Source organism: Anser anser (assembly GCF_964211835.1).
Source record: "Anser anser genome assembly, chromosome: Z".
Taxonomy (NCBI): domain Eukaryota; kingdom Metazoa; phylum Chordata; class Aves; order Anseriformes; family Anatidae; genus Anser; species Anser anser.
In genome coordinates this window covers 20,879,777-20,905,746 of record NC_139723.1, presented here as the reverse complement: position 1 = coordinate 20,905,746, position 25,970 = coordinate 20,879,777, and the positions used below count along the sequence as shown (strand labels likewise).

The 25,970-nt window shown below is 44.6% G+C and overlaps 1 protein-coding gene across 3 annotated transcripts in view; it reads right to left on the bottom strand.

The window, feature by feature from the left end:
* ZNF475 (zinc finger protein 475) overlaps window positions 1-24,709 on the bottom strand; it is a 62,948-nt gene extending 38,239 nt beyond the window's left edge. Inside the window, exons 1-3 of one of the 3 annotated variants that reach the window (XM_083818710.1) lie at window positions 20,905-22,662; window positions 15,450-15,666; window positions 10,295-11,183 (exon numbers count right to left, since the gene is read on the bottom strand). In XM_083818710.1, the coding sequence (XP_083674836.1) occupies window positions 10,295-10,975 (681 nt within the window). In that variant the 5' untranslated portion in view covers window positions 10,976-11,183; window positions 15,450-15,666; window positions 20,905-22,662. Of the gene's footprint in view, window positions 1-10,294; window positions 11,184-15,449; window positions 15,667-20,904 lie in introns of all 3 variants that reach the window. The other 2 variants (XM_083818711.1, XM_083818712.1) reach the window with 2 other exon arrangements.
* Window positions 24,710-25,970: the final 1,261 nt, after the last annotated feature.

Below are 25,970 nucleotides of genomic sequence, written 5' to 3'. Positions count from 1 at the left end.
CAGAGACAGGACTTTGAGACATAGTGAGGGTTCTCGCAATTGTCACTGTTTCCTTCACTCCTGCCTGAAAAATGCCAGTAAGAGACAACCTACTCCCTGTCCTCTTAAAGGTAGGGGGAGAACGTGCCAGACCAAACACGGGAGGCCCTTCTCACTCAAACAAGGGAGGTGGGGATTTCATTTTTTCCTCTGTGTAAGACAAAGCATAACCAGTTCCAGTATTTATGACTCTCTCTGTCAGCCCATCAGTGTATTCAAGAAAGTCTGGGCAGCTCTTCTCGCATTTATGCTACAGTCTGAAAATGTCATTAGAGAATAATCTGCATCTTTCTTTCCTGTAACACACATGTAAACTCAATTACATGAAGAAATACTACTCTACAAAGCGTATTTTTGCTGGGAAAAGTTGGGCTTTGTCTGGAAAGTTCTCACATAGAATTGAAATATAACTTACCCAAAGACAGTCAATCTGAGTACTTTTTCATCTTCTTAACTTTCAAATGCAATTTCCTAAGTCATCTTTGATAACAAGGTAATTTAAATATGAATGCATAACCACCTCTTTCTATTCACAGCTGAACATAGCAACTGCTGATTTAAGAGTGCCCTTTAACTTTTCTTTATCAACTTTCACCAAGCTCCTTACTTCAGCTCTTCACCTAGCTCTTGCCTGATTTGGAGACAACTCTGGGTCCCGGCAGAGACAGTGAGTGATTCTCTGCAGACTCCAAAGCGCTCTAGATGAGGACACTGTAGCACAGACGGTTGAGGCTAGAGGACCCATTTCAGTGTACATGTTTGCTTTGAGTATGCTTACAGTGTTTTAGAAGTAGTTTTCTAAAACAGACTGCTAACTGTAAGAACACCAGCAACACATTTTCTTTTCTAGTTTCCATTAGCTATGTTCCTGCTGTTCAGTAAAACAGCTGATTTACTGGATGCAAAGTGGGACAGATCAATTTGACTTACATTCATTATGTAGTGATGCTTTTTATGGTACCAGGATGGTAAAAAGCAATCCTAGAACAAAAATGTAAATCAAGCTTGCTTGGCTTGCACTGTTGTAATCATTTCCACTGTATAGAGCATTATAGTAAAAACAAATGTGTAGCTTCAAGAAGACTTAAAGTCCTGATATGACCCAGGTGAAAAATCACTTAAAAATAAATATTCACAATAAATTTAAAAGAAACATTGAAAATCACTGCTGAAATCAAGTGTTTTTTATCTTAAAAATATTTCCCTAGTGATTGTGTATAGCCTATTATCTCTGACTGCTTCACTCAGATCAGTTACTCTTGTACTAAAGTAATTGTAATGTCTCACTGTTGAACAGCTGCCACAGACCCACAGGACAAAACTAAGTGCAGTGCAACCTGGATACATTTCCACAGCTCACCAGGATGGTCTTTCTGATAGTCTCACCTGAAAACCTAAAGATTGAATGAGCAATACTGTGATCCCTCCAGATACTGATAGAGTTAATAGGTGGGTTTTATGGTGCAAGTGAACACAATCAGGCCTGCAGCTAAATAGAGGATTCTCTTTTCCAAGCTTATCAGTTGAGACAGATTCAATGCTAAATCCTATTTGGTGAAAAAAAAAATGATTAAGAAATCCGCTCAAGTAGAATTTATCTGTTTTGTAACTTTCGGAATTAAAAACTGCAGAAACAATAGCATAAACCAAAATTAATTCAAAGGAATCAGATCACTGTAAGGATGGAATGACTTTCCAGAAATGTAGTGAGTTTGGACCATCCCCACATATTAAATTACATACACAAATCCTTTCCTGCAAATACACACAGTGAAAAAAAAAAAAAAACAACCTCCACCCCCCCACAAAAAAAAAAAAAAGGAAACCCACCAAAAATCTGAAGAATACTACCATATTAATCCAATTGTAGTAATAGCTTATTCATTGCTTAACTGTGGAATCCTTGGTATGATATGCTTTATTTGGAATTTCTACAGCTGATCATATTTATCCTTCATTTCTTTTTCTCTTCAGAGTATGCCTACCCCAAATGTCACATCTGGAGGCCTGCAGTTTGAAACTAAACTATTTTTGGAATCACCACAGTTTTCCAACCCAAACTACTCACAGGCCAGTGGCTGGGCTGTCTGCTCCCTGCTTTGTTTTTCACTTTTAAAAAGGGTAGTAAGAAAGGTCTGTTCCTGAGGACATGTGTTCTTATAAAAATACCTACAAATACCTCATGGTGCAGTTAGGCTTTCCTCTGGTGCCTCAGTATTTTCTTTCTTCTCCATGACTGCTAAGTATGCCTTTGTTACCATGAATGAAGTCATTTTACTCAGAGTGCTACAAAATGGTGTGTTTTCAATAGACCTGACATTACTTGAGGTTAGCCCCAGGCTGCTGTTCTGGTGTTACATGAGGTCAAACCTTCCCATACTGAACAAAGCTTTTAATTTCTTCTTAAGCATATCCAACAAGACTGGCTCCCAAGCTCCCCTCCATAAATATTTGTCATCCAGGAATGAAAGCCACCTCCCATTTGTTATTTGTTTAATTGTCTATGTATTTTAATGGGAGGAGGGGAGGCCTCCATCTCTAGGTCACAGCTCTCATCGTATGCTTTACTTGCCCAAGGAACACAGGTTCAGAAAAAAAGATTGGCATAAAGACTTAGTAACAGCATCAGGCTGTATGAAAACAGCCTTTTTCAGACATTCCTCTCTGAAAAGCAAGAGGCATTTTGCACCAGGGACAGAGGCAACCTGTGGAGCAGCTCTCCACCCAAAGGAGCATTTCACAGCCTCCGCCCCACCACAACAGCAGACAGATGTAAGGACTGGTCACGTGCCAAGGTATAAAATGACCTTGTGCCAAGGTATAAAATGACCTTGAACAACAAGGTAATTCTGCCTGATGATGCAGGTTATTAAAGATGTTACCCTACTGCAATCAGCAGAATATCCCATTTTAATCCTGATGTGCTACCTTTAAAAAAAAAAAAATCAGTATAATGAACACGGCATTTGTGTAAAAGTAGAAAGGCAGGAACTTCTACCACTAGCAGTGACAATATACACTAAATTTAATTCAAAAAATTCTTTCACTGTCTATTCTCATCTACTTTCTGTGTTTGCCAGCATATTTGCCAGAACTCACCTAAGAAGATATCAAAAACTGCCACAACTGAGACAAAGTCTATCATTTCCCATCCTCCTTTGAATTACAGGGCTGCTGAAGGTGTTTTCATTTTACAAAGTGAGTAGATGACTTTATGATAGAGGAAGATACAACATTTTGTTATTACACAAATCAATATTTTGTTATTACACAAGTTTGCAAGACTTATCTTGTGTTAAAATGAATTACAGTAAAGGGAGAACACTAAAATCTTATTTTTAGGTAGTCAACATGATAAGAAGAAAACAGCAGATGGCAGCACCAGATGCTAGTGACACATCTGATAGGATTTTAGGCTCAATGCTATCACCATATGTTATCCAAAAAACTGTAAAACATATACCCACACCAAGTCATTAATACTCACTTACATAGGCAGTAGCAAACATTTTGGTCTACGCAAGAATTAAAAAAAAAACACATTCTGCTCTACCACAAGTCTGAGTTTCAATAGTTCCAGACATCACTTCCATTGCCTAAGGTATCACAGCAGAATCCAAACTGTATGCAAGAAATAGGATTTCTGAGCTGACGTCATTCTTGAGACTCTATTAAGCATAGGCAGTTGTTTGTTTTACGTAGTCAGACTTGACTAACTCAGATGTGTTCATGTATTCACAGAGCGAGGATAGTTAGTTGAAGCGACGTCTTATGGAGGCTGTTGAGTGTTCCGCACTAAAGGCATTTAACACCAAACTGGGCAAGAGTTTGTCAGTAAGTATTGGTCTGGCTGACCCTGCACTTGCTAAGGGAAAGAATTCTCCAGGATAGAGACACTCAGACGAAAGTACCTGCAGCTGGCCAGGGAAGGTCCATGGGAGTGCAGAGACCCGCCAGGAGCCTGCAGCTCACACAGCAGTGGCTGACAAGGCAAAAGGGAAAAAAGAAAGTCCTGGGGAACTGCAGGCTGGTCAGTCTCACCTCTGTGTCTGTCAAGATCAAGGAACAGATCCTTCTGGAAAACATACTAAGGCACATGGAAAATAAAGAGGTGATTGGTGACAGCCAACATGGCTTCACTAAGAGCAGATCATGCCAGACAAATGTGGAGGCCTTCTATGATGGGGTTACAGCATTGGTGGATAGGGGAAGAGCAACTGATGTCATCTACCTTGACTTGTGCAAAGCATTTGACACTGTCCTCCATGATATCCTCATCTCTAAATTGGAGGTATGTGGATGCGATGGATGAACCACTCGGTAGGTAAGGAACTGGCTGGATGGCTGCTCTCAAAGATTTTTGGTCAACAGCTCAGTATCCAGGTGGAGGTCAGTGATGAGTGGTGTTCCTCAGCAGTAGGTACTGAGACCAGTGCTGTGCAACATCTTTGTTGGTGACATAGACAGTGGGATTGAGTGCACCGTCAGCAGGTTTGCCAATGACACCAAGGTATGTGCTGTGGTTGACATGCTGGCAGGAAGGGATGCCATCCAGAGGGACCTGGGCAGGCTTGAGAGGTGGGCCTGTGAGAACCTCATGAAGTTCAACAAGGCCAAATGCAAGGTCCTGCACCCAGGCCAGGGCAATCCCAAGTACAAATACAGGCTGGGTGGAGAATGGATTGAGATCCCAAGGAGAAGGACCTGGGGATGTTGGTGGATGAGAAGCTCAACATGAGCCAGCGATGTGCGCTTGCTGCCCAGAAAGCCAACTGTGTCCTGGGCTGCATCAAAAGCAGCGTGGCCAGCAGGGTGAGGGAGGTGATTCTCACCCTCTACGTTGGACTTGTGAGGCCCCACCTTGAGCATTGCATTCAGCTCTGCGGCCCCCAGCACAAGAAGGACATGGACCTATTAGAACAAGTCCAGTGGAGGACCATGAAGATGATCAGAGGGCTGGAGCACCTCTCCTATGAACACAGGCTGAGGGAGCTGGGGTTGTTCAGCCTGAAGAAGAGAAGGCTCTGGGGAGACCTTATAGCAGCCTTCCAATACGTAAAGGAGTCCTACAGAAAAGCTGGGGAGGGACTCTTTGTCAGGGAGTATGGTTATAGGAGAAAGAGTAATGGCTTTAAACTAAAAGAGCATAGATTAAGTTAGATATGAGGAAGAAATTCCTTCCTACAAGGGCAGTGAGGCACTGGCACAGTTGCCCAGAGAAGCTGTGGATGGCCCATCCCTGGAGGTGTTCAAGGCAAGGTTGGATGAGGCTTTGAGCAACCTGGTCCTGAAGGTGTCCCTGCCCACAGCAAGTGGGTTTGAACTGGCTGGTCTTCCAACCAACCATTCTATGGTTCTTCCTTTCCAACCCAAACCATTCTATGATTCTTTGATTACATTCAAAGTATTACAGCCTCAGTTGTTTTTTGTTTGTTCATCTTTGTTTTCAGTTATTCCTCCCCTCTGATGTTTCACTGAATCAGGACTTTAAAAGAGGTGCTTAAATAATTTACTGTCACATTGACTAGGTCTGTTAAGAGAAACATGGACTTCCCCAAATGTTTTTCTCCTCCAAGAAGCTTGCAAAGTCTCTCTGTAAACTCACTGTGACTCTTTCCCTCATGAGCCACCATGAGCACCGTATGAATTTACATCAGCCTACAGAAAACAGGGCTGGAAGCTGCTTTAACTATAACCCTTCATTAATCAGGAGTAACTGATGTAATTCCTGCCAGAACCAAAGCAAACTGCCATTTCATTCCACTAGCAGTATATTTTAATAGAATTAATAAGCAGCTGAATAGCTGTTAGGGCAAGCAAATTAAAACCATTTGCTGGAAAAAGATGAAGACTGTATACAGGACCCTGACCTTATCTGTGCTCACAGTGAATCAGCTGTCCTTCCATGAACTTAGTGCTTTTCAACATCCTTTGATATGTGGACCTTTCAAAAATTTAAACTGGAGGTGGAGACCGTCACACAGAGAGTTTAAATCAATGGAAGAGATGCTTTCTTTGGCTGCTTCTTAGAAGAAGTCTTCCGATCCTGAACAGCCACTGCAATCACAGGATGTTTCTTTCACTCTTTCCATACCCATCTCTGCTTTGAAAGTGTACCTCTGTACAGACGGACAGCTTGAAAAATATTATTGAGTACAAAGAGAGAAAAAACATCTTCCCTTCTTGAAAGTCATCACTAACTGTGAAGTCCTTTAGAGTCAATTACAAACTGTGAACTGTACAGCCTCATTAGTAGGGCTGCAATTGAAAAACTTACTGATTGGAAGTAAATGAGGAAAACTGCTGTTCACACACAGGGAAGAACAGATTGGAACACATTTCAATCTGGCTCTGTAGAGCTCACAGAAGTAAAAAGCGGTAATAATGTTGTTGTTCAACAAGTCAGCAGATGTGAGTGAGTCCACAGAGGGAGCCGATACGTTGTGCAAGAGGGCAGCATTTTTACAGATTCATTCTCAATGCCAAACCACATGCTAAACTTGTTTTTGTGTGTCACTATAACTATGGACATTTTTCCTCATACAACCACTTCCCCCTGTTTTAAACATACAGAATTGTGCACGATGGACAAACTCTTGGCTTCACACCCATGCCTTTCATTGCGCAATCACCTTAAAACAATGCATTTGGTAAATGGTTCTTCAGTAAATAGTACAATGCATTATAAGGCAACAAGAACATCTCCTTTCCTACAGCTGTAGATGTACCTGTGCAGCACTTTGCACTATATGAAATTGGCCAATAAAAGACCTGAGGTGTGGACATAATTTCACAGAATCACAGAATTGTAGGGGTTGGAAGGGACCTTGAGAGATCATCAAGTCCAACCCCCCTGCCAAAGCAGGTTCCTTAGAGCAGGCTGCCCAGGTAGGCATCCAGACGGGCTTTGAATATCTCCAGAGAAGGAAACTCAACAACCTCCCTGGGCAGCCTGTTCCAGTACTCTGTCACCCTCACCGTGAAGAAGTTCTTTCGCATGTTGGTGCGGAACTTCCTGGGCTCCATTTTGTGGCCATTGCCCCTTGTCCTGTCCCCACAAACCACGGAAAAGAGGTTGGCCAAATCCCTCTGTCTCCCACACCTCAGGTTATTTATACACATTGATGAGATCCCCTCCCAGTCTTCTTTCCTCAAGGCTGAACAGGCCCAGGTCTCTCAGCCTTTTCTCACAGGCGAGATTCTCCAGGCCCCGTATCATCTTTGTGGCCCTCTGCTGGACTCTTTCCAGAAGATCCCTGTCTTTTTTGTACCGGGGAGCCCAGAACTGGACACAGTACTCCAGGTGAGGCCTGACCAGGGCAGTGTAGAGGGGGAGGATCACCTCCCTTGGCCTGTTGGCCACGCTTCTTTTAATGCACACCAGGATCCCACTGGCCCTCTTGGCCACCAGGGCACACTGCTGGCTCATGGTCAACCTGTCACCTACCAGGACCCCCAGGTCCTTCTCCTCAGAGCTTCTCTCCAGCAGGTCGTCCCCCAGCCTGTACTGATACGTGCAGTTTTTCTTTCCCAGGTGCAGGACTCTACACTTGCTCTTATTAAACCTCATTTGGTTTCTTCCTGCCCATCTCTCCAGCCTGTCCAGGTCTCGCTGAATGGCAGCACAGCCTTCTGGCGTGCCAGCCACTCCTCCCAGCTTTGTGTCATCGGCGTACTTGCTGAGGACGGACACTATTCCCTCATCAAGGTCGTCGATGAAGATGTTGAACAAGACCGGACCCAGCACCGACCCCTGGGGAACACCGCTAGTCACAGGTCTCCAGCCGGATTCCGTGCCACCAATCACCACCCTCTGAGCTCAGCCAGTCAGCCAGTTCTCAACCCACCTTACTGTCCACTCATCTATCCCACACTTTCTCAGCTTTGCTAGCAGGATGTCGTGGGAGACAGTATCAAAAGCCTTGCTAAAGTCAAGGTAGATGACTTCCACTGCTCTCCCCCCATCTACCCAGCTGGTGATGCCATCATAGAAGGCAACAAGGTTGGCTGAGCACAACTTCCCCTTGGTGAATCCATGCTGACTACTTCTCATAACCTTCTTCTCTTCCAATTGCTTGGAGATGGCATCCAGAACAAGCTGTTCCAACACCTTTCCAGGGACAGAGGTGAGACTGACTGGCCTGTAGTTTCCCGGATCCTCCTCCTTGCCCTTCTTGAAGACCAGAGTGACATTGGCTATCCTCCAGTCTTCAGGCACCTCTCCTGTTCTCCAGAACCTTTCAAAGATGATAGAGAGCGGTTCAGCGATCTCTGCCAACTCCCGTAGCACACGTGGATGCATCCCATCGGGACCCATGGATTTGTGTGTGTTGAGCCCACTCAGACGCTCCCGAACCACTCTCTCATCAACCAGGGGGGAGCCCTCCATTTCCCAGACCCTTTGTCCTCCCGACAGGGTCAAGGACTCCTGGGGGGGAGTCCTTGAAGCAAAGACTGATGCAAAGAAAGCATTCAGTATCTCCGCCTTCTCGGCGTCCCCCATTACCAGGACACCCCCCTCATTCAGCAAGGTACCCACATTATCCCTAGTCTTCCTTTTACTGTTTACATGCTTAAAAAAAAAAAACTTCTTATTATCCTTTATCTCTTTTGCAAGCCTCATCTCTAGGTGGGCTTTAGCCTTCCTCGTCGCGTCCCTGCGGACCCTGACAACACTTCTATACTCCTCCCAAGAGGACAGGCCCTTTTTCCACATTTCATAGACATTCCTCTTCCTTTTGATCTTGTCAATGAGCTCCTTGCTCATCCACGCAGGTCTCCTGCCCCCCTTCCCCAATTTCCTGCTCTTAGGGATGCACCGATCCTGAGCTTGGAAGAAGTGCTGTTTAAATGTTGCCCAGCTCTTACAAGCACCCTTACCTTCTAGCAACCTAGCCCATGAGATACCCCCAAGCAGGTCCCGGAAGAGGTTGAAGTTGGCTCTCCAAAAGTCCAGGGTAGCAATCCTGCTTTTAGCCTTACTTCTTCCACCAAGTTCCATCTTGAACTCCACCATCTCATGGTCGCTGCATCCCAAGCTGCCCCCAACCTTCACATCCCTAACAAGCCCATCCCTGTTGGTAAGGACAAGGTCCAGAAGCACCCCCCGCCCCATTGGCTCCTCCACCACCTGCGTCAGAAAATTATCTTTAACACTTTGTAGGAACCATTTGGACTGTGCGTGCCTGGCCGAGTTGCTTACCTAACAGATGTCCGGATAATCGAAATCCCCCATGAGAACCAGTGCCTGGTATTGCTATTATCTATCAGTCAGTGGCCTCAAGTAGCTTAATATTGAAATGCCTCACATTTTTATCCTCATATTTGCCATTGCCTCAATCAACTCAATTATATTTAGCAGCTAGAGAATTGGGGAAGACCATGCTTCAACTTTTAAAACCTTTTTAGAAGTGCTCTGCATAGCATTGCATTCCTTCTTTCTTTTGGTGACTGAGATAGCTAAAGGCCATTTTCAGAAGTAAAATAGGCAACCTAGAGTCCAAACCCCACTGAGAAAAAACATCACGACATTTATTTTTGACACTAGGCCTAAATTTAGACATCTATCTTTTTAAAACAGTCCTAGCCAAAAAGACAACTTGTGCAGAAACAAACACAGAAAAAAATATGCCATTTTCCAAAACTTTGTGTAGCTTTTGGGTAATGTGAATCAGCTTCTCTTTTTTTTTTTTTTTTGGATCTGGAATCAAATCAAATTCAGTGGAAAGAAATGTGCAGTATTATTTATTTTGTTGCTATACTCTGCTGCCTTTGAACATGCAGTCCTCAGTAAATTCATATTTCAAGCCAAGGTTAAGAATAATGGCAAAAAATGAAATTCACTGTAGTGCTTACACAATAATGAAGAATTGTATTTCATGTTAACTAAATAAAAGTGCCTAATATCTACTAAAACGCACAACATTCAAAGCTTGCCTAAGCTGCTGAACAGACTATCCTAATAAACTATAGCATATAAAGGTCCCCTTTGGGAATATAACTCTCATAGGAACACAGAGTACAAGTACCAAACTACTCTCTTAAACAGAAAAGTCAAAAGAGATAGGAATAAGTAGTTTTCTTTATTCAAACAATAGCCCCCTCACCTTTGCCTACTATTCATCAAAGAAACATTTGTATGGAGCCAAAAGGTTCTTCTGAAAGAAAGCGATTCTGAATTTTGGTAAGAACTCAGTCGCTCCTGCAACAAAATGCATCCACACCCTTTCACACAATGTATGCTTTAGCAGTTTACCTTGTCTAAAGTGGCTGGTGCAGCCCCGCTCTTCCGTTGACTGGTCTTACATGGATCTTCTCTTGCTGAGCCAGATTTATGGGGGTTAGAACTTGGTAACCCCACACCACTGCCACTTCCTTTGCAACTCCTTTGGTGCACAATGAGACGGTCCGGAAGGAAGGTCCGGCCACAATTTCCACAGGGCAGAAGCTGGGCTTGAGCACTCTGATAAGCTGCTTCATTTTCAGCTGTAAGCGTACAGGAACCACCAGTAAGGACCTCAGGTCTCCGAGGTTCTGGTCTTCTCAGATGTCTTGGTAGCTGATCATTTTCAATACGCCACTTCTCTAAGCACTGGGGTTCATGTATAGAAATGGACTGTGACCCAAATTCTCTGCCACAGATATAGCATACCCTGAAGCAAGGTCTTCTTGGTGGGATGATTGGTCGATTCAGTGGCATTCGAGACATGTTTGAAGAGTCTGACTGCTTTGATATTATTGCAGTGCCTGGCCGCCTTCTCTGGGGTCCAGCTTCTAGATGTACTTCTTCTGGCAAGATTCGGGGAATAACCCGCACATTTGATGGTGCAACCTGCTCTGAAGGCAAGAGGGCAGAGACACTAGCAGGGGTGTCTCCAGCACTTGGCAGAGTGTCACTAATTTTGTTCAGATTATTTTTATTGACATTTGCTTCCATCAAGAGTACATTTCAAGTTCTCTCTCTTCTACCCATAAAGGACTCGAGAAAGTCTATTATTCAGCACGGTCCTCCAGCTCCTAAATTCAGTTTAATGGGCTGGAATGTACTAGAGCCTTCAAAGCTAGAAAATTGCATCTAATGACTGTTTCAGTAGAGAAGGAGGGTTTCTGTGTGTTTATCTTTTGCTTTTTGGTCTTGCATGATCCTGAAACAAATTCAGTCAGTACACATTAATAAATACTATTTTTTTTTATGGTTACAACCAGTGGTTTATTACAAGGATCACTTGACTGTACTACTCCGTTACATTTTTAAATAGTAGGCATATAACATCAAATACCAACTATCCCTAATTATCACCTGAACAATGAAAATCTGAAATTCTAGACTCAGGTGGTTCAAAGCCATGAAGGAAAGGAAAGTGGAAAGGTTTGTATAAAGGGAAGTATTTGAAATACATGTGCTTTTGAGCATAATCGTTATTCTTTATTTTCAATTTCTGACAGAACTGACACAGTCTATAATTTCTAAACTACTTATATTGATAGTTAAACATAATTTTCCTGCCTCAAGAGAAATGCCCCTTAGTAGAGAGATGTTAACATCCACCTCCAAAGGGTGATTAATTAACAAGGAAAATCTTCCCAGTCTGCAGGTTGCAGCAAGTGACAAGGCCCCTTTACTCAGCACTTGTGAGGTACTATCTCAAGTGTTGGATCTCCCAGTACAAGAGAGATATTAACAAAATGGAGCGCGTTTGTCTGTAAGGTCTACTGAGATGATGTGGGGACTAAAGCACATGACATATGACAAGAAGCTGGGGACACTGCGCTTGTCTAGTCCCAAGAAGACAGCCAAACGTATTTCAGTTTTTCAGTTTGCAGTCTATCTCTACATACAGGCAAGTTTGTGTTGTGTCACTTAAACATTCACTTCTCACAGAGACAACATTTTGGGCTTATCCTCCAAGGATCAGAAAATAAAATTCAGACTGTAAGCACATTACTGCAGGGGTTATTCTTCTATTGCAAGAATACAGAATAATTAGCAGACTAGCTTCTAGTCACCAGCATGGAAGTGATTGCATGGATGGGTCACCGTTGTCTATCGATAACACAAGAAATAGCTGATTGTTTCTTCTTCTGCCACCAAGGGTAAGGTCAAGGCACAATAGTCTGAGGTGGCATCTCTTTCACTTAAGAATCCCCTTGCAAATACTCTAAACTCGATCTCAACCACTCTAACGTCTTCAGGGTTTCCTAACTCCCAAACTTATCTACCCAGAAATCCCACGGACCCATTTCAGGTAACTGATCAACCTGGATCTCCCCTGAGCTGCTCTTTTGTTGTATCAACCACGGGAGACTTTGCTCCCACTCAACAGCCTTTTCACTTTTATCACTCCCTGGTCTGAACAGAGGGGATGAATTTTCCTGCACTCTAGGATGAGGACACAGTTTTGCCATTACCCTTGAGATGACAAACTTTGTCTACACCACTGAGAAGCCCTGAGTCAGTTCTAGCCTCCAATAAATTCTCGGGGATAGATTAAGGACATAGGCAACAGTGGAAAAAAAAAAAAGAGTTGCCAACAGGTTCACGATTTGCCAGGTGTACAAAGATGTTTAGACTGCTGCATCCACACTGCTTGATTAAATATTCACAAGGTTCCATATTCCAGGGACACTTGTCACACTTTCTCATTTTAAAAAATCTCCTCAGATATGTTTGTACACAAATTGGAAGATGTGAGGATCGTCAGAGCCAGTCTGTGGTTTGTACTGGAATGCATCTCTGTGAAAAAGTATTTTGCAGCTAGCTCCTAAAAATAAAATTCCTGAGGGACAGTGTACTTAGCGCTCGGAGTTAACACCTCCTCTCACATTTTATTAGGTAACTGCAGTCTGTGGAACAATATAGTAAACTACAAGGCTGTGCCATCCCCTTGTGTCTGAAGCTATCAGACATTCATATAATACACTCATATATAATATATATATTCATATACAGTACATTCATATAACATATGTATGTTAAAGGACACACAAAACTATAGCACTGAAATTTTTAACTCAGGTATCAAAAAACGTTTTTGTTTGGTGCCTACACAGTGTATAGTTGTAAAACATCCAATGGAAAAGCATGCTAAAAACAAAGAGACAAAGGTTACAAGCAGTTTGGACAGGAACAATTAACAATACGCAGGCAGCTAACTGACTCCAAATTGGTGCAGCCACATTTTAATGAAATAGTTTTTGCCCCTACCAACAATGTTGCCTTAATGCAAAAACTTTGTTAGGTAACTGTGTAGAAAATATTACTAAAGTACCACCAATGTCAAAGCTTTTCCCTTGTTTTCCTTTTAGAAGGTCTACATTTTCTGATCTTAACTTTAAAGAAAGCCAACCACTTTGTACCACAAATTTGCAAGAGTTTGCCCATTTCAGTGAGGTAGCGTACATGATTCAGTTAGGTGAGTGGTTCGAGTGTGTGAGGTTTAAATTTGCAAACTAGCCCAGAGGCTACCCTACTGTAAGGCCCTTTCAAAGACTGGGAGAGTTTCCAGGGAGGGTGGCCTGTTGGATGAATCCAAGTTGGGAATTAGCCAAGCTCTTTAGGAGGATGAAGGGAATGGAGAGCCAGAGAAACATTAAAGGGTCATGAAGGCAGGGGAGATAAGGGTTATTGGAGGGTCACAGGAAGGGAGCATCAGAAAGTCCAGCTACACTTAGGGAACTTCTGAACTTCGCAAGATTAACGCTCACAACTACATGTCCTATTTATTGATTTATCCCAGAAAATTTTCTGCTACCTGAGAGGATTCTTAAAGGAACAGTGGACATCGATCTGACTGCCGCATGAAGAATGTTAGGTGACTAAATCTATTAAAATTAAGAATGAATCAGTCAATAAAAGATGCTATAAAGAACCTATTAACAATATACCCTATTGTTGGATTTCCAAGCTTGCTATTGTAAATACTTCATAACAGAATTATGCTTCCTTGTGGGGATTACACCATTTGGTCTACATTTATTGCTGCCAAGTTGACCGTTATTATTTGGAAAGTTCCTATAAATTCAGTGTAATGAAAAGGCGTATGAGCTGTTCAGATCTTATTTTCTCAAGCTCAGTAATTAAGATGTGGAAGTAAAACAGGTTTTGGATTTAAAATTTCTTTTCAAAACAAAACTTTGTTGTTTTTTTTTCTTATAAAAATGTTATGATATTATTTAATAAAGTGGGAAGGTACAGTTGATCATTGCATATAGTTTTTGGAAAATATTCATCTCCTCTACAGTTCCACTGAGTACCATACTTAAAAAATACCTCATGAACTGCAATGACAGGGCACGTTCCACTGATGGATGACATCGATTTAATTAAAAGGAACTGAAATGCAACTGCTAGTTCAACATCAGGCTGGGAGCCTCACTTTACCCAGAAGAGAACAGAATGATAAGAGTGCAAATAGTTCAGTACATCTCTTATCTTCTTGTCCTGCGTTTTTAAGCTTATCCTAACCAGAAAGCACAGCAATAGCATTATTATCCAGGCTTTAGTAATGCTGCTTTCTCTTAGCTGCCATGTGTGATTCAACCTACACAGGCAAATGGAAACTCCTACCCTGAAATGGCCTTCTTTATGTCTTCTTTCACATCAGTGTTGGAACTTGGAAGCAAAGTTGACACATACGTTTCCTATTTCCTGTATGCAGCCTGTTCCTGAAGAGTGACCCACTCTGTTTTTCATCTCTCTTGATTCTCTCATGTAAACAATTCCTCAAAACCCATTATAAGGTCATTTTATAAGGCTGGATTCCTTAACTGAATTGAACAAAACATACTTGTGCTAGCTGGGGGATTAAATTGGCTGTTTCCAATGAATCCTCAACACTACTGCTTTTGACTTAGCAAGAATTCCACATGGAGACCTCCCAGATGAAAAGAAGAGTTTACCTTGTGGAAGAACACATTGCATAAAGCCTCCTGCTGCCAGAACACAACCATGTTTATTCACTGGACAAAATATAGAAATAGCTGTGATAATCTGGGGAACCTGTTTATGTGCAGCTTACAAATACTGACCGACAGCATGGCTTCTCCTTGTGCAGCTGTATCTGACTATAAGATCCACTTAAACTACACAGCTGGCTTACCGTCATTGTTCCCCTTTGCCAGCACAGAAAGGGACAAGCTAAATCCAGATAAACACAGAGCTTAAAAAAAAAAAAAAAAAAAAAATGTCACGGAGCTTTCAAGCTCATACATCTCAAAGAAAATACCCCTTGGACATGTTTGACTCACTCTAAAGGCAGAACCAATTTTCATGTTTTGAGTTAGGAGGGAGGACCATAAGCAAGCAGTATAAATAGTGGGAACAACTGATTCCTTTACTGTTTTTAAAACAGTGCTTGATAAGCTATGAAAAGGATTTATATAATGTGATGTTTGAGGTGGTAGTGGCTTACATGCAGGAAGCTCTTTGGAGAGGTCATCTGTAATTGCAGAGTGCTTACAAAATTAGGACCCACATAACGGAGTTATGAGAATGTCTTTGTGGGTTGCTCTGCCTGAGGAAGTGTATGACAGGTCACAATGATGCATTAAATTAAGGGGGAAACATATGGTTCCAAAATGGTAGCATCCAAATACAACAGCCTGGTAGAAGTCCAGATATGGATCAATCTGTCAGTGTCAAAAAAAAAAAAAGAACAAATTAATTTTTGCTTGAAAGAAGATACTGGTTAATCCAGGATCTTGAACACAAGAGTTGTGTAAGCCCTTAATAATTCAAGACCCCACTTCACTATAAGGCAACTTTCCCTTTGTTTGCCTTCAGTACCACATTTAGTCTTGTCTACTTATGCTGCCTGTTCCTATTTCAGTGCTTGAAGTTACAAGCTTTCTGTTTGTGACTTCACATCTGTTGTTGAGTGGATTACTTAATAAAGGTGATTTAGGTAAACTGAAGCTAATTCACAAGAATTCTAAAAGAAAAGTTATTTGTTTTTTAATACCTAGCTTTACCGCTACAGAAATTATAAATGTCATAAATGGCTTTAAATGAGAAACAACAAGCAACAATTTATTGTACTACAGTAGTGTCCAGAGATCCTGCTTTCTCAGTCTGGGCTGGACTACGTAAAAAGACAAAGAAGAACAACTCAGACAAAGAGGGCAAAAGGTAGAGAAGGACAGATATGAAATGGTTCACTTAGCATAACTCAAGTCAAAAGGAGAAGGAGATGAACATAGGTTTTCTAGGGCCTCAACACTAAATCAGTCTGGTCACAGGGTTCCTGATTCTGATACCTACATTTGTAGTCAAGGTAAGATATTTCTTCTTTTTCTTCTATTTATGGGTTTTCATTACATTTACATATAAAAGAGGCATCAGAAAGGACCTAACTGACATCCTGTGTTGAGTATCAGAAATCCTTGCTTGAGGCCCTCTTTCCAAATAAAATGCTTTCTGTGAGGCTTCCCATTATTCTTTAAGGGAAATCATGTTGAATTAAATAAACATCTTCAGCTGTATTTTTTTTGTCCTGAATGTTGTTTTGTATTGCTCAATTATAAATCATTTTAGAAATCTGTTAAAACAAAACACTGAAATATAAATTGGACAAAAATATTGGATAATTTGCACTATCTCACTGTTGGATCTGTTTTTCACTGAAAGATAAAAGGAAAAAGAAACAAAACATTTTTATGTTTCCAACAATATTTTTAGCGAATTAACTACATATTAAAACCCTCACATTTTTCCAGCTCGGCGCTGCATTTTGTACATGGCTGGAAGAGTCTCCTCTGATTAGTCCTAGGCACCAATCTTTTCCTTCACTCATGTGAAAAGGACAATCTATTATGTGGTTAAACATTATTAAAGACCACAAGACCACGGAGACATAAGAAATACACAGTTTTCTATGTCAGCTTGTTTTATCTTGTCATAGATGAGAACAACCCATTTCTATGCATCCTTCAACCTCAAGAAATGTTTTGAAAGCTCTGAACGCACGAATATTGGCATGTACCCCCATTTCTGGCAGCTTCATGACACTGTTAGTCTGTAAATCTAACATTGCAGCACTCTGGCTTAAATGCCTTATGAGTAATGCATACTTAGAAACATCCAGACATGAAGATTGTTCCATCGGAGCATCAGCTGCACGTATAGCTGTACCCTCTCCCCAGTACTATCAGAGGCTGGTGGTTACATCTCTAAACGTGGATGCAGCCAGATGATGGACAAGGCAAGAATGCTCAGAAACAAAAAATACCAGGCTGAAAAGCCACAGTTTCCTGATGCATACAAACAAGCTAGAACTGACTGAGAATTTTCTGACAAACTTTGTCTCCACAGTTAGAAGTGTTATTTAGAAAAAATGAAAACTTTCTTCAAAAATGTACCTACATCAACTACAGCACAGTAAGAACAAAATCAGGTCGTGTGTGTGTGTGTGTGTGTGTAAAGGTTCATTAAGACATAAGAGAAGGAAAATACATAACCTTGAAGCTTCTATATGATTCATATAAAGAACTAATTAAGGTGTTGGCCATGATGGGCTAACTAGTCAACTCGGTTGACACTCAACCTAGTTAAGGATTTTTGTTTTTTTCCTCTGACCTATTAAAGTGCCTATATCTTTCTTTGGATCTGATTCGCTTCCTACTTAAACTTTTACATGTCAATCCAAAATTCACTAATGTCCATAGCAGTTATTGTTTACTTGGCATTTGAGGACACCCTATGTATAATTATGCTGTAATTAGGTTTGTTTTATTTAATTAACTTCATTTGATTTAAGTTTATGACTGTGTTGCCAGAGAAAACTGGAGACTGGTTCTAGAGACCCAACAATTCTTCTGCATTACTATGTCCTCCTCTGCCAAATGTAAGGAAGAATTCCTTTGATTTAACAGAAATTGTAACCTTATAATGACACATTATGACTATTAATAGTTAAAATAGGTGGAAAATTTAAAACATTTTCGGTTGAAAAATGTAATATGTCATTAATTTCAAAATTAAAAATTCTGGAACAGCTCCAGCAATGCCATTGTCTCTCAGATTTCCTTCATGCTCTACAGCCAAAGTTCTTGCTTTTCGTAAGTAAAGTTACATTTTACTTAGTGATGTTTTATAACTGTTTAAGGTGAAGATTATCCTAGTTTCACTCATGTACAACTATTTAATGCACTCGCCTCACTTTTTAAATCAATAATGTTATCCTGACTGCACATTTACTCTTGTGCAAAAATGAGAAAGTAGAAAAATGTATCAGCATAGACACATACTCCCAGTTTGGGTGACAGTGAGGATACCAATCATCACTGTCTTAACCAGCATCAACTGCTGCAAAAGGTCTGTGATATTTAGCACCATTCAAACTGCAGAGGGCATCTTAGATATCCATAAAATACGGAACAGGCTATGCATGTTTATCCTCTCCACAGCACAGGAGTGTGAGAGCAAGCAGACATTGAAGCAAGTAAGTTTACACAGCTCAAAGTGAGCTACATGCACTTCCTAGCACAGGTGTCTCTGTTTACCACCTCTGTCTTTGACACTAAAATGTGCAGAATCTGGCTTACTTCTAGAGATTTTGATGGTGAATGTGCCTGCACAGTGGGCACTTTGTGTGACAATTTCAGGAAAGTAGGCTGACCTGACAGGGGAAAAAACTAATGGACGGATAAATGCAAAATAGATAATAAATCTATTTGATACAAAAACAGAAGCTAGGCATGTCACCTTGTATAAACTGACCCAAGTCAGTGGAAATAAGAATCACAGAACCATAGAATATCCTGAGTTGGAAGGGACCCACAAGGATCATAGAGTCTAACTCCTGGGTCCCCAAAGGACCACACAAAAATCAGACCCTACGTCTGAGAGCGTTGTCCAAACACTCCTTGAACTCTGCCAGGCTCGGTGCCGTGCCCACATCCCTGGGCAGCCTGTCCCAGTGCCCAACCACCTCTGGGTGCAGAACCTTTCCCTCACACCCAGCCTGACCCTCCCCTGTCCCAGCTCCATGCCGTTCCCTCGGGTCCTGTCGCTGTCCCCAGAGAGCAGAGCTCAGCGCCTGCCCCTCCGCTCCCCTCGTGAGGGAGCTGCAGGCCGCCATGAGGCCTCCCCTCAGCCTGCTCTGCTCTGGGCTGAACAAACCAAGGGACCTCAGCTGCTCCTGATATGTCTTCCCCTCTAGACCCTTCACCAGCTTCATAGCCCTCCTTTGGACACTCTCTAACAGCTTTATATCCTTTTTTTAATGTTGTGTCCAAACCTGCACACAGTGCTTGAGGTGAGGCCACACCAGCACAGAGCAGAGCGGAACAATCCCTTCCTCCAGCCATGTGGCAGTGCTGTGCCTGATGCAGGATAACAATTTGCATGTGCTGAGAGCCTGACACTAGAAGTTTTAAGTGATTCAGAGCAGGAAATATAGTTCCCTCAATAATCTGCCCTGCCACAGTTAAATTGTTCAGGATGAAATAAGGAGAAAACGTTCTCATCTTTTACAGAGTAAATCTACCGTAACCATTTTGCAACAGAAACTGCTGCTAATAACAGGTGACTTTATAACAAAGGTTTTTGCTGCCTTTATATGGACAGTATATTCAGCTAGATAATCTGATTACCATGGCAATTCCTATGCCCTGTAAGATACACCAGCTATTAAAAGTAGTATAAAAATACACAGCAGATCTATCATGAGACTGGAGGGCATTACAGCATAAGGCTGATGATGGCTACTGGTAGCACAACATTCATTTTTGAGGGTTCTCTTGGTAATGAATCTTAAAAACATCATTCTTTTACTTTTTTTTTTTTCCTCAAGAACAGATCATCAGTGTTTTTTTAATTGGCATGAGAGACCATGGCTGATAAACAATAGTTCTTAACTGGTCTTAACTGGTTGCACTGGCTTTGGTGATTCTGTAGTTTGTTATGTTTAACAGTGGTCTTTTTCTCAATTTATATTTGAAGCTGTTGTTTATGTATCTGTTTACACTGTGTCATCTTTGTTATTCTTTATATAAAAGCCTTTTTAAATTCCAAGAGCCAATAGAAAAAGCATATGGAGAAGAAACCATGAAGAGGCCCATGGTGGAGCAAGCTGTCCCCCCTGCAGCCCGTGGGTCCTTCAGTGGAGCAGATCTCGGGGAGCCCATGGTAAAGCAGTCTCTCCCCGACTGACCATGGGGGAGCAGCAGAGAGAAACTGCTGTGCCCTGGCCACAGCTCTCGTTCCCCATTCCACTGCACTGCTTGGTGCGGGAGAGGAGACAGAAACATAGGGAATGAAGCTGAGCCTGGGAAGAAGGATGGGGGGATGATGGGTTTAGTTTTGTTTCTCACTATCCTACTCTGTAAATAAACTGATCTTCCCCAAGTCAAGTCTGTTTTGCCTATGGTGGTAACTGGTGAGCAATCTCCACGTCCTATCTCAACCTATGATTTTTTTCATTGTATTTTCTCCCTGTGCTGTGGAGAAGGGGGAGAGACGGAGTAGCCGAGTGGGCACCTGGCAGCCAGCAGAGCCCAACCCACCGCACTGTGTAACCATAACTGCACCTGGCTAGGACCAGAGCTTACTGCTGCAGAGCCATGTCTTTGGGAACTGAGTAAACAGAGAATTCAATTTAAATTAAATAACTTTCTGGTGAAGTCAATGGCGTTGAGTTATAATAGGAGCCATCAGCTCAACGAGTGTATCTTAAGAAATTCTGTGAACATCAGCTTCAGAAAAAAAGAAAAAAAAAAAACAACTTGGAAATGAAAGCAAAGTTTTCTGATTTACTTATGCTTTTCAAGACCAAAAAAAAAAAAAAAAAAAGACTTTGAAGCCCCCCCCAGCCCCTGTTAGCCGGGTGCCCCACCGCGCGCCCCCCCCCGCCCGCCGCCCCGTTTTACCTCCCCGCCCGCCCCGTGCCGGGGAGCGGGACGTGCGATGGCGCCCACGGCCCCGCCGTTGCCACGGCAACGGGTCAACACATGCAAAATTCGGCCGGCTCCACGGGCGTCGATTGGCCGGCAGCGTTCTGCGGTCACGGAAAGGGGACGGAGCCTGGCGAAAGGCGGGACCGGCAACGGCGGGACCCGGGGCTCGGCTGAGGCGCGAAGGGCGGCCCCGGCCCCGGCCCCCGCCAAGACAAAGGGAAAGGGAAAAGGAAAGGGAAGAGGAGGACGTTTTGGTCATTTTGACACCTGTAATTTGTTCCGTGGTAGATTTGCCTGCCAGGGACTGTGTCCACGGCCAGGGACTTCTCTGTCAAACCCCCTGTGACTACAGGAAAAGAGACTGATGGCCTCATCGCTAAGACCAGGGAATGGAGAAGGAAAAAAGCATAGGGAGCTCTAACTCCTACACAAGCACTGCTCTCTTTCAAAAATTCACATCTTTTTGGCCAAAACTGTTTCAATATTTTCCCAAATCTCACTTTTTCAAGCTTCATATTTTCTGTGGAAATTAATTCTACAGAAATGATAAATAATCATGACAACATCCCAGGTTCAAACACTTGCACGGTGTTCTGCTGGCCCTGTGAGTGCTGAGTGCAAGCCTGCTGTGCTTCCTCCATTTTACCCCTTCCTGCATAACAAACCTCAGTTGTTTTTTATTGAAGACCTGAAAAGGCACAACAGGCGTAGCTTGTCAGATTCTTGGCAAAATGTCCTGTATTCACCTAAGCAATGGGGATCTATTGCATACAAATTCTAGTACCAGTTTCACACTGAAACTGATGTGCAGGGAATGCACCTAATGAAGAAAACCAGTCAAATGGGTTTTTAAAACATTACTTTATTTGACCAGCTTCCCTGGCACTTTTATCAAAATCTCTAAATCAGTTTTTGTAGGATATACTAATACCAGGAAAAACACATGGGAAAAAAAAAAAAAAAAAAAAAGATGTTTTAACCTGGAATACCAGTTCTGTCACCTGAGACAATAAGCTTCTACTTATTTGAAGTTTACAAACCGGTGATGACTACAGGTGACAACTTGTGGTGATTTTGCACCAGCAAGCAGTTCAGCTTCACAATACTGCTTTCTCACTCCCTCTCCTCAACAGGACAGGGGGAGAAAATAAGATGGAATGAGAAAAAATCTCATGAGTTGAGATACGGACAGGGAGATCACTGATTACCATCATGGGCCAAGCAGACAGCATAAGGTGATTAGAAAAATCTGTTACCTGTTACTAACGAGCTAGAGAAGTGAGAAACAAAGAAAACAAACTAAAGACACCTTTCCCCCATCCACCCTCTGCCACCTCCTTCCCCCGTGTGGCACAGGGGAACAGGGAATGGGGGCTGCGTTCAGCCCATTATGCTTCATCTCCACTGCTGCCTCACGGTCCCTCTCTGCCCCTGCTCCCCGTGGGGTCCCTCCCACGGGATGCCGTCCATCCTGAACTCAGCCTGCGGGGGCTGCCCACAGGCAGCAGCTTTTCAAGAACTGCTCCCACATGGCTCCGTACTGCGGGGTCCATCCATCCCCCAGGAGCAAACTGCTCCAGCACGGGTCCCCCCCGGGTGGGCGGCAGCTCCCCCCAGACCCCCTGCTCCTGCGTGGGCTCCTCTCCATGGGCTGCAGCACCTGGTGGCCAAGAAGGCCAAAGGGATCCTGGCGTGCATTAAAAGAAGCGTGGCTAGCAGGTCAAGGGAGGTGATCTTCCCCCTCTACTCTGCCCTGGTCAGGCCTCACCTGGAGTACTGTGTCCAGTTCCGGGATCTCCAGTACAAAAAAGACAGGGATCTCCTGGAGAGAGTCCAGCGTAGGGACAAAAAGATCATACGGGGCCTGGAACATCTGCCCTGTGAGAAAAGGCTGAGAGACCTGGGCCTGTTCAGCCTTGAGAAAAGAAGACTGAGGGGGGATCTTATCAATGTTTATAAATACACGAAGTGTGGGAGACAACGGGATATGGCCAACCTCTTTTCAGCGTTTTGTGGGGACAGGACAAGGGGCAATGGCCACAAAATGGAGCCCAGGAAGATCCGCACCAACATGCGAAAGAACTTCTTCACGGTGAGGGTGACGGAGCACTGGAACAGGCTGCCCAGGGAGGTTGTGGAGTCTCCTTCTCTGGAGATATTCAAGGCCCGTCTGGATGCCTACCTGGGCAGACTGCGCTAGGGAACGTGCTTTGGCAGGGGGGTTGGACCCGATGACCTCTTGACGTCCCTTCCAAACCCTACAGTTCTGTGATTCTGTGAAACCAACATGGGTACGGACAGCAGCAATGTCTGCACGTCAATAATACAGAGACTCTTTCAGTAACATCTTTTTATTTTCAGATGTGATGCTGCCAGCCGAGGGGTGCCCGCCTAGCGCCGCCGTCGGGGCGGCCTCTTGCGGGGCTGGGGAGAGTCCTGGAGGCTGCTGCTGGCCCTCCTCTTCGGGGCGCGCCGGCGCCCCCCAGGCAAGCAGTCCCTGCCCTGGGCAGAGGGACCTGCTGCCGCCTGCCCTGGCTCCTCAGGTGCCTCCTCCTCTTCTGTGGTGGCAGGGGCACGAGTCCCCCCTGGAGAGGTGGCGTGGCTGTGGGCGGCCGCGGGGCTGTCCTCCTGGCCCCCTGCAGCATGGGCGTCCTGGCGGTCACGCTGCCGGCGGATCTCTGTGCTGCACAGCTCCACAGCGGCAGTGATGAGCCGCACCACGAAAGGCAGGGTCTGGTTTTTCAGGCAAGGCTGCAGCGCCCGCACCAAGCCCTCCTCGTCGAGCCCGTAGACGCACAGGTAGCCGACCACCGTGCTCAGGCCCGCAGCCACCTCCCACCACTCGGAGCCGGAGATGGTCTCCAGCTCCTGCTGCAGCCACGCAAGCAGGGGCTCGACGTTTTCCGGGTGCTCCCGGAAGAAGGCTGCCCAGACCTCAGGTGGGAAGCCGAGGTCAGGAGCCCTGGGCACCAGCTCCACAGCCTCCTGCTCATCCTGCTCAACCTCAGCCAAGTGCTCTGCAGGCTCTGGGACAGCACACTCCAAGAAATCGTCAGCCGACCTCACCGAGTATTTGATGGTTTTGATTGCCTCCCTGCAGAAGGGGCACCTTGAATTCTTCTTTGCCCACCGCAGGGCACAGCCATAGCAGAGCTGGTGGAGACAGGGGGTCACGCAGGCGACATCGTCCCGACCTTCCCCACAGGCTGGGCAGGTCCAGTCCGATGGCACATCCATCACGACCGGGATCTACAGTGGGCTGGGGAGAGCTGAGGTGAAGACGCTGCTCCCCTACCCTGGCGCTGCAGCTGCCAAAGGATGTCTGAATCTGCACAAGGGAGAGAGGCCAAGGTCACTCACTGTGCCACGGCGAGCAGAGGCAATGCCCCCCTGGCACCTCAGCAGGACCCCCCAGCCCCACGGCTGGGCCGTCCCGTGCCCCCTGTGGGCTGCCCCAGGGCACGTGTCCCCACACAGCTCACCTGTGCTGCTGCGAGCGCGTCCCGCGGGGCCCCGGCTGCCTGAGACAGGCAGGGCCGGGGAAACACAGGCAATGACTGTGGGGACGGGCACTGAGAACAGCTGCCGGCGGCCCCACAGCACGGCTCTACCAAATCCTCGCTCGGTGCTCCAAGCCTCGCACAAGCGCTCAGCAGGAGTCAAGCCACGAGCTAGGCTGACGTGGCCTCTGCTGGCGCCCCAAGATAAGCAGCGAGGGCTGCGAGGTCACAGCCCATCGCTCAGTGATGTCACCATGGGCCATCTGCCCCAACAGGGCCTGTAGCACTTTGCCCCAGATGCTACAAAGACTGTTGGGTTGGGTTGGTGTTTTGATGTGTCTTTTTTATTTTTTTTTGCCTTGATTTACCATTAAGTGGGTTGCAAATTGGTTGAACAAGCATGCTAGGAGAGTGGGGATCAGACACAGGACACCTCTTTGTAAGCCAGTAACTAGTAGTGACATAGAAATGAAAGGAATGGATGATACTCCAGAAGGCTGTCTTGTCATCTCTCTGCCCCTGCTCCCCGTGGGGTCCCTCCCACGGGATGCCGTCCTTCCCGAACTGAGCCTGCGGGGGCTGCCCACAGGCAGCAGCTCTTCAAGAACTGCTCCCACATGGCTCCGTACCACGGGGTCCATCCATCCCCCAGGAGCAAACTGCTCCAGCACGGGTCCCCCACGGGTGGGCGGCAGCTCCCCCCAGACCCCCTGCTCCTGCGTGGGCTCCTCTCCACGGGCTGCAGCTCCGGCCCGGGGCCTGCTCCTGCGGGGGCTCTCCATGGGCCGCAGCCTCCTCCAGGCCACATCCACCTGCTCCACCGGGGGCTCCTCCACGGGCTGCAGCGTGGAGATCTGCTCCGTGTGGGACCCATGGGCTGCAGGAGGACAGCCTGCTCCACCAGGGGCCTCTCCACAGGCCGCAGGGGAACTGCTGCTGTGTGCCTGGAGCACCTCCTGCCCTCCTGCTGCACTGCCCTTGGGGGCTGCAGGGCTGGCTCTCACCCCTCTCTCCCAGCTGCTGTAGCCCAGCACTTCTTTCCCTTCCTTAACTCTGCTCTCCCAGACGCCCCCCCTTTGTCGCTCATGGCTCAGCTCTGGCCAGCAGCAGGTTCCTTTCGGAGCAGGTGGAGCTGGCTCTGCTCTGACATGGGGCAGCTGCTGGGCTCTGCTCACAGAGGCCATCCCTGCAGCCCCAACACCACCAAAACATTGCCATGTAAGTTCAATACACAAATAAATTAATATATGCAATATATTAAATAAATATATATTAATAAAAATATTATAATAATATGTATAATGATATATTGTATATTAATAAAAATAATAATAAACAGGTATGCAATATTGATGTTTTTATTAATTTTATTTACATAATAGCAGATACCCCTAAGGGTTATAGGAGTATCTATAGTTGAACATATAAGTGTTAATTGCAATTACAATTGTATTATGGCATTTGGAGGAAAAGATCTATCATATAAACACAACCCCAAATATGTATATGAATTCTAGTGTATCTGTCATTTTCAGTTGT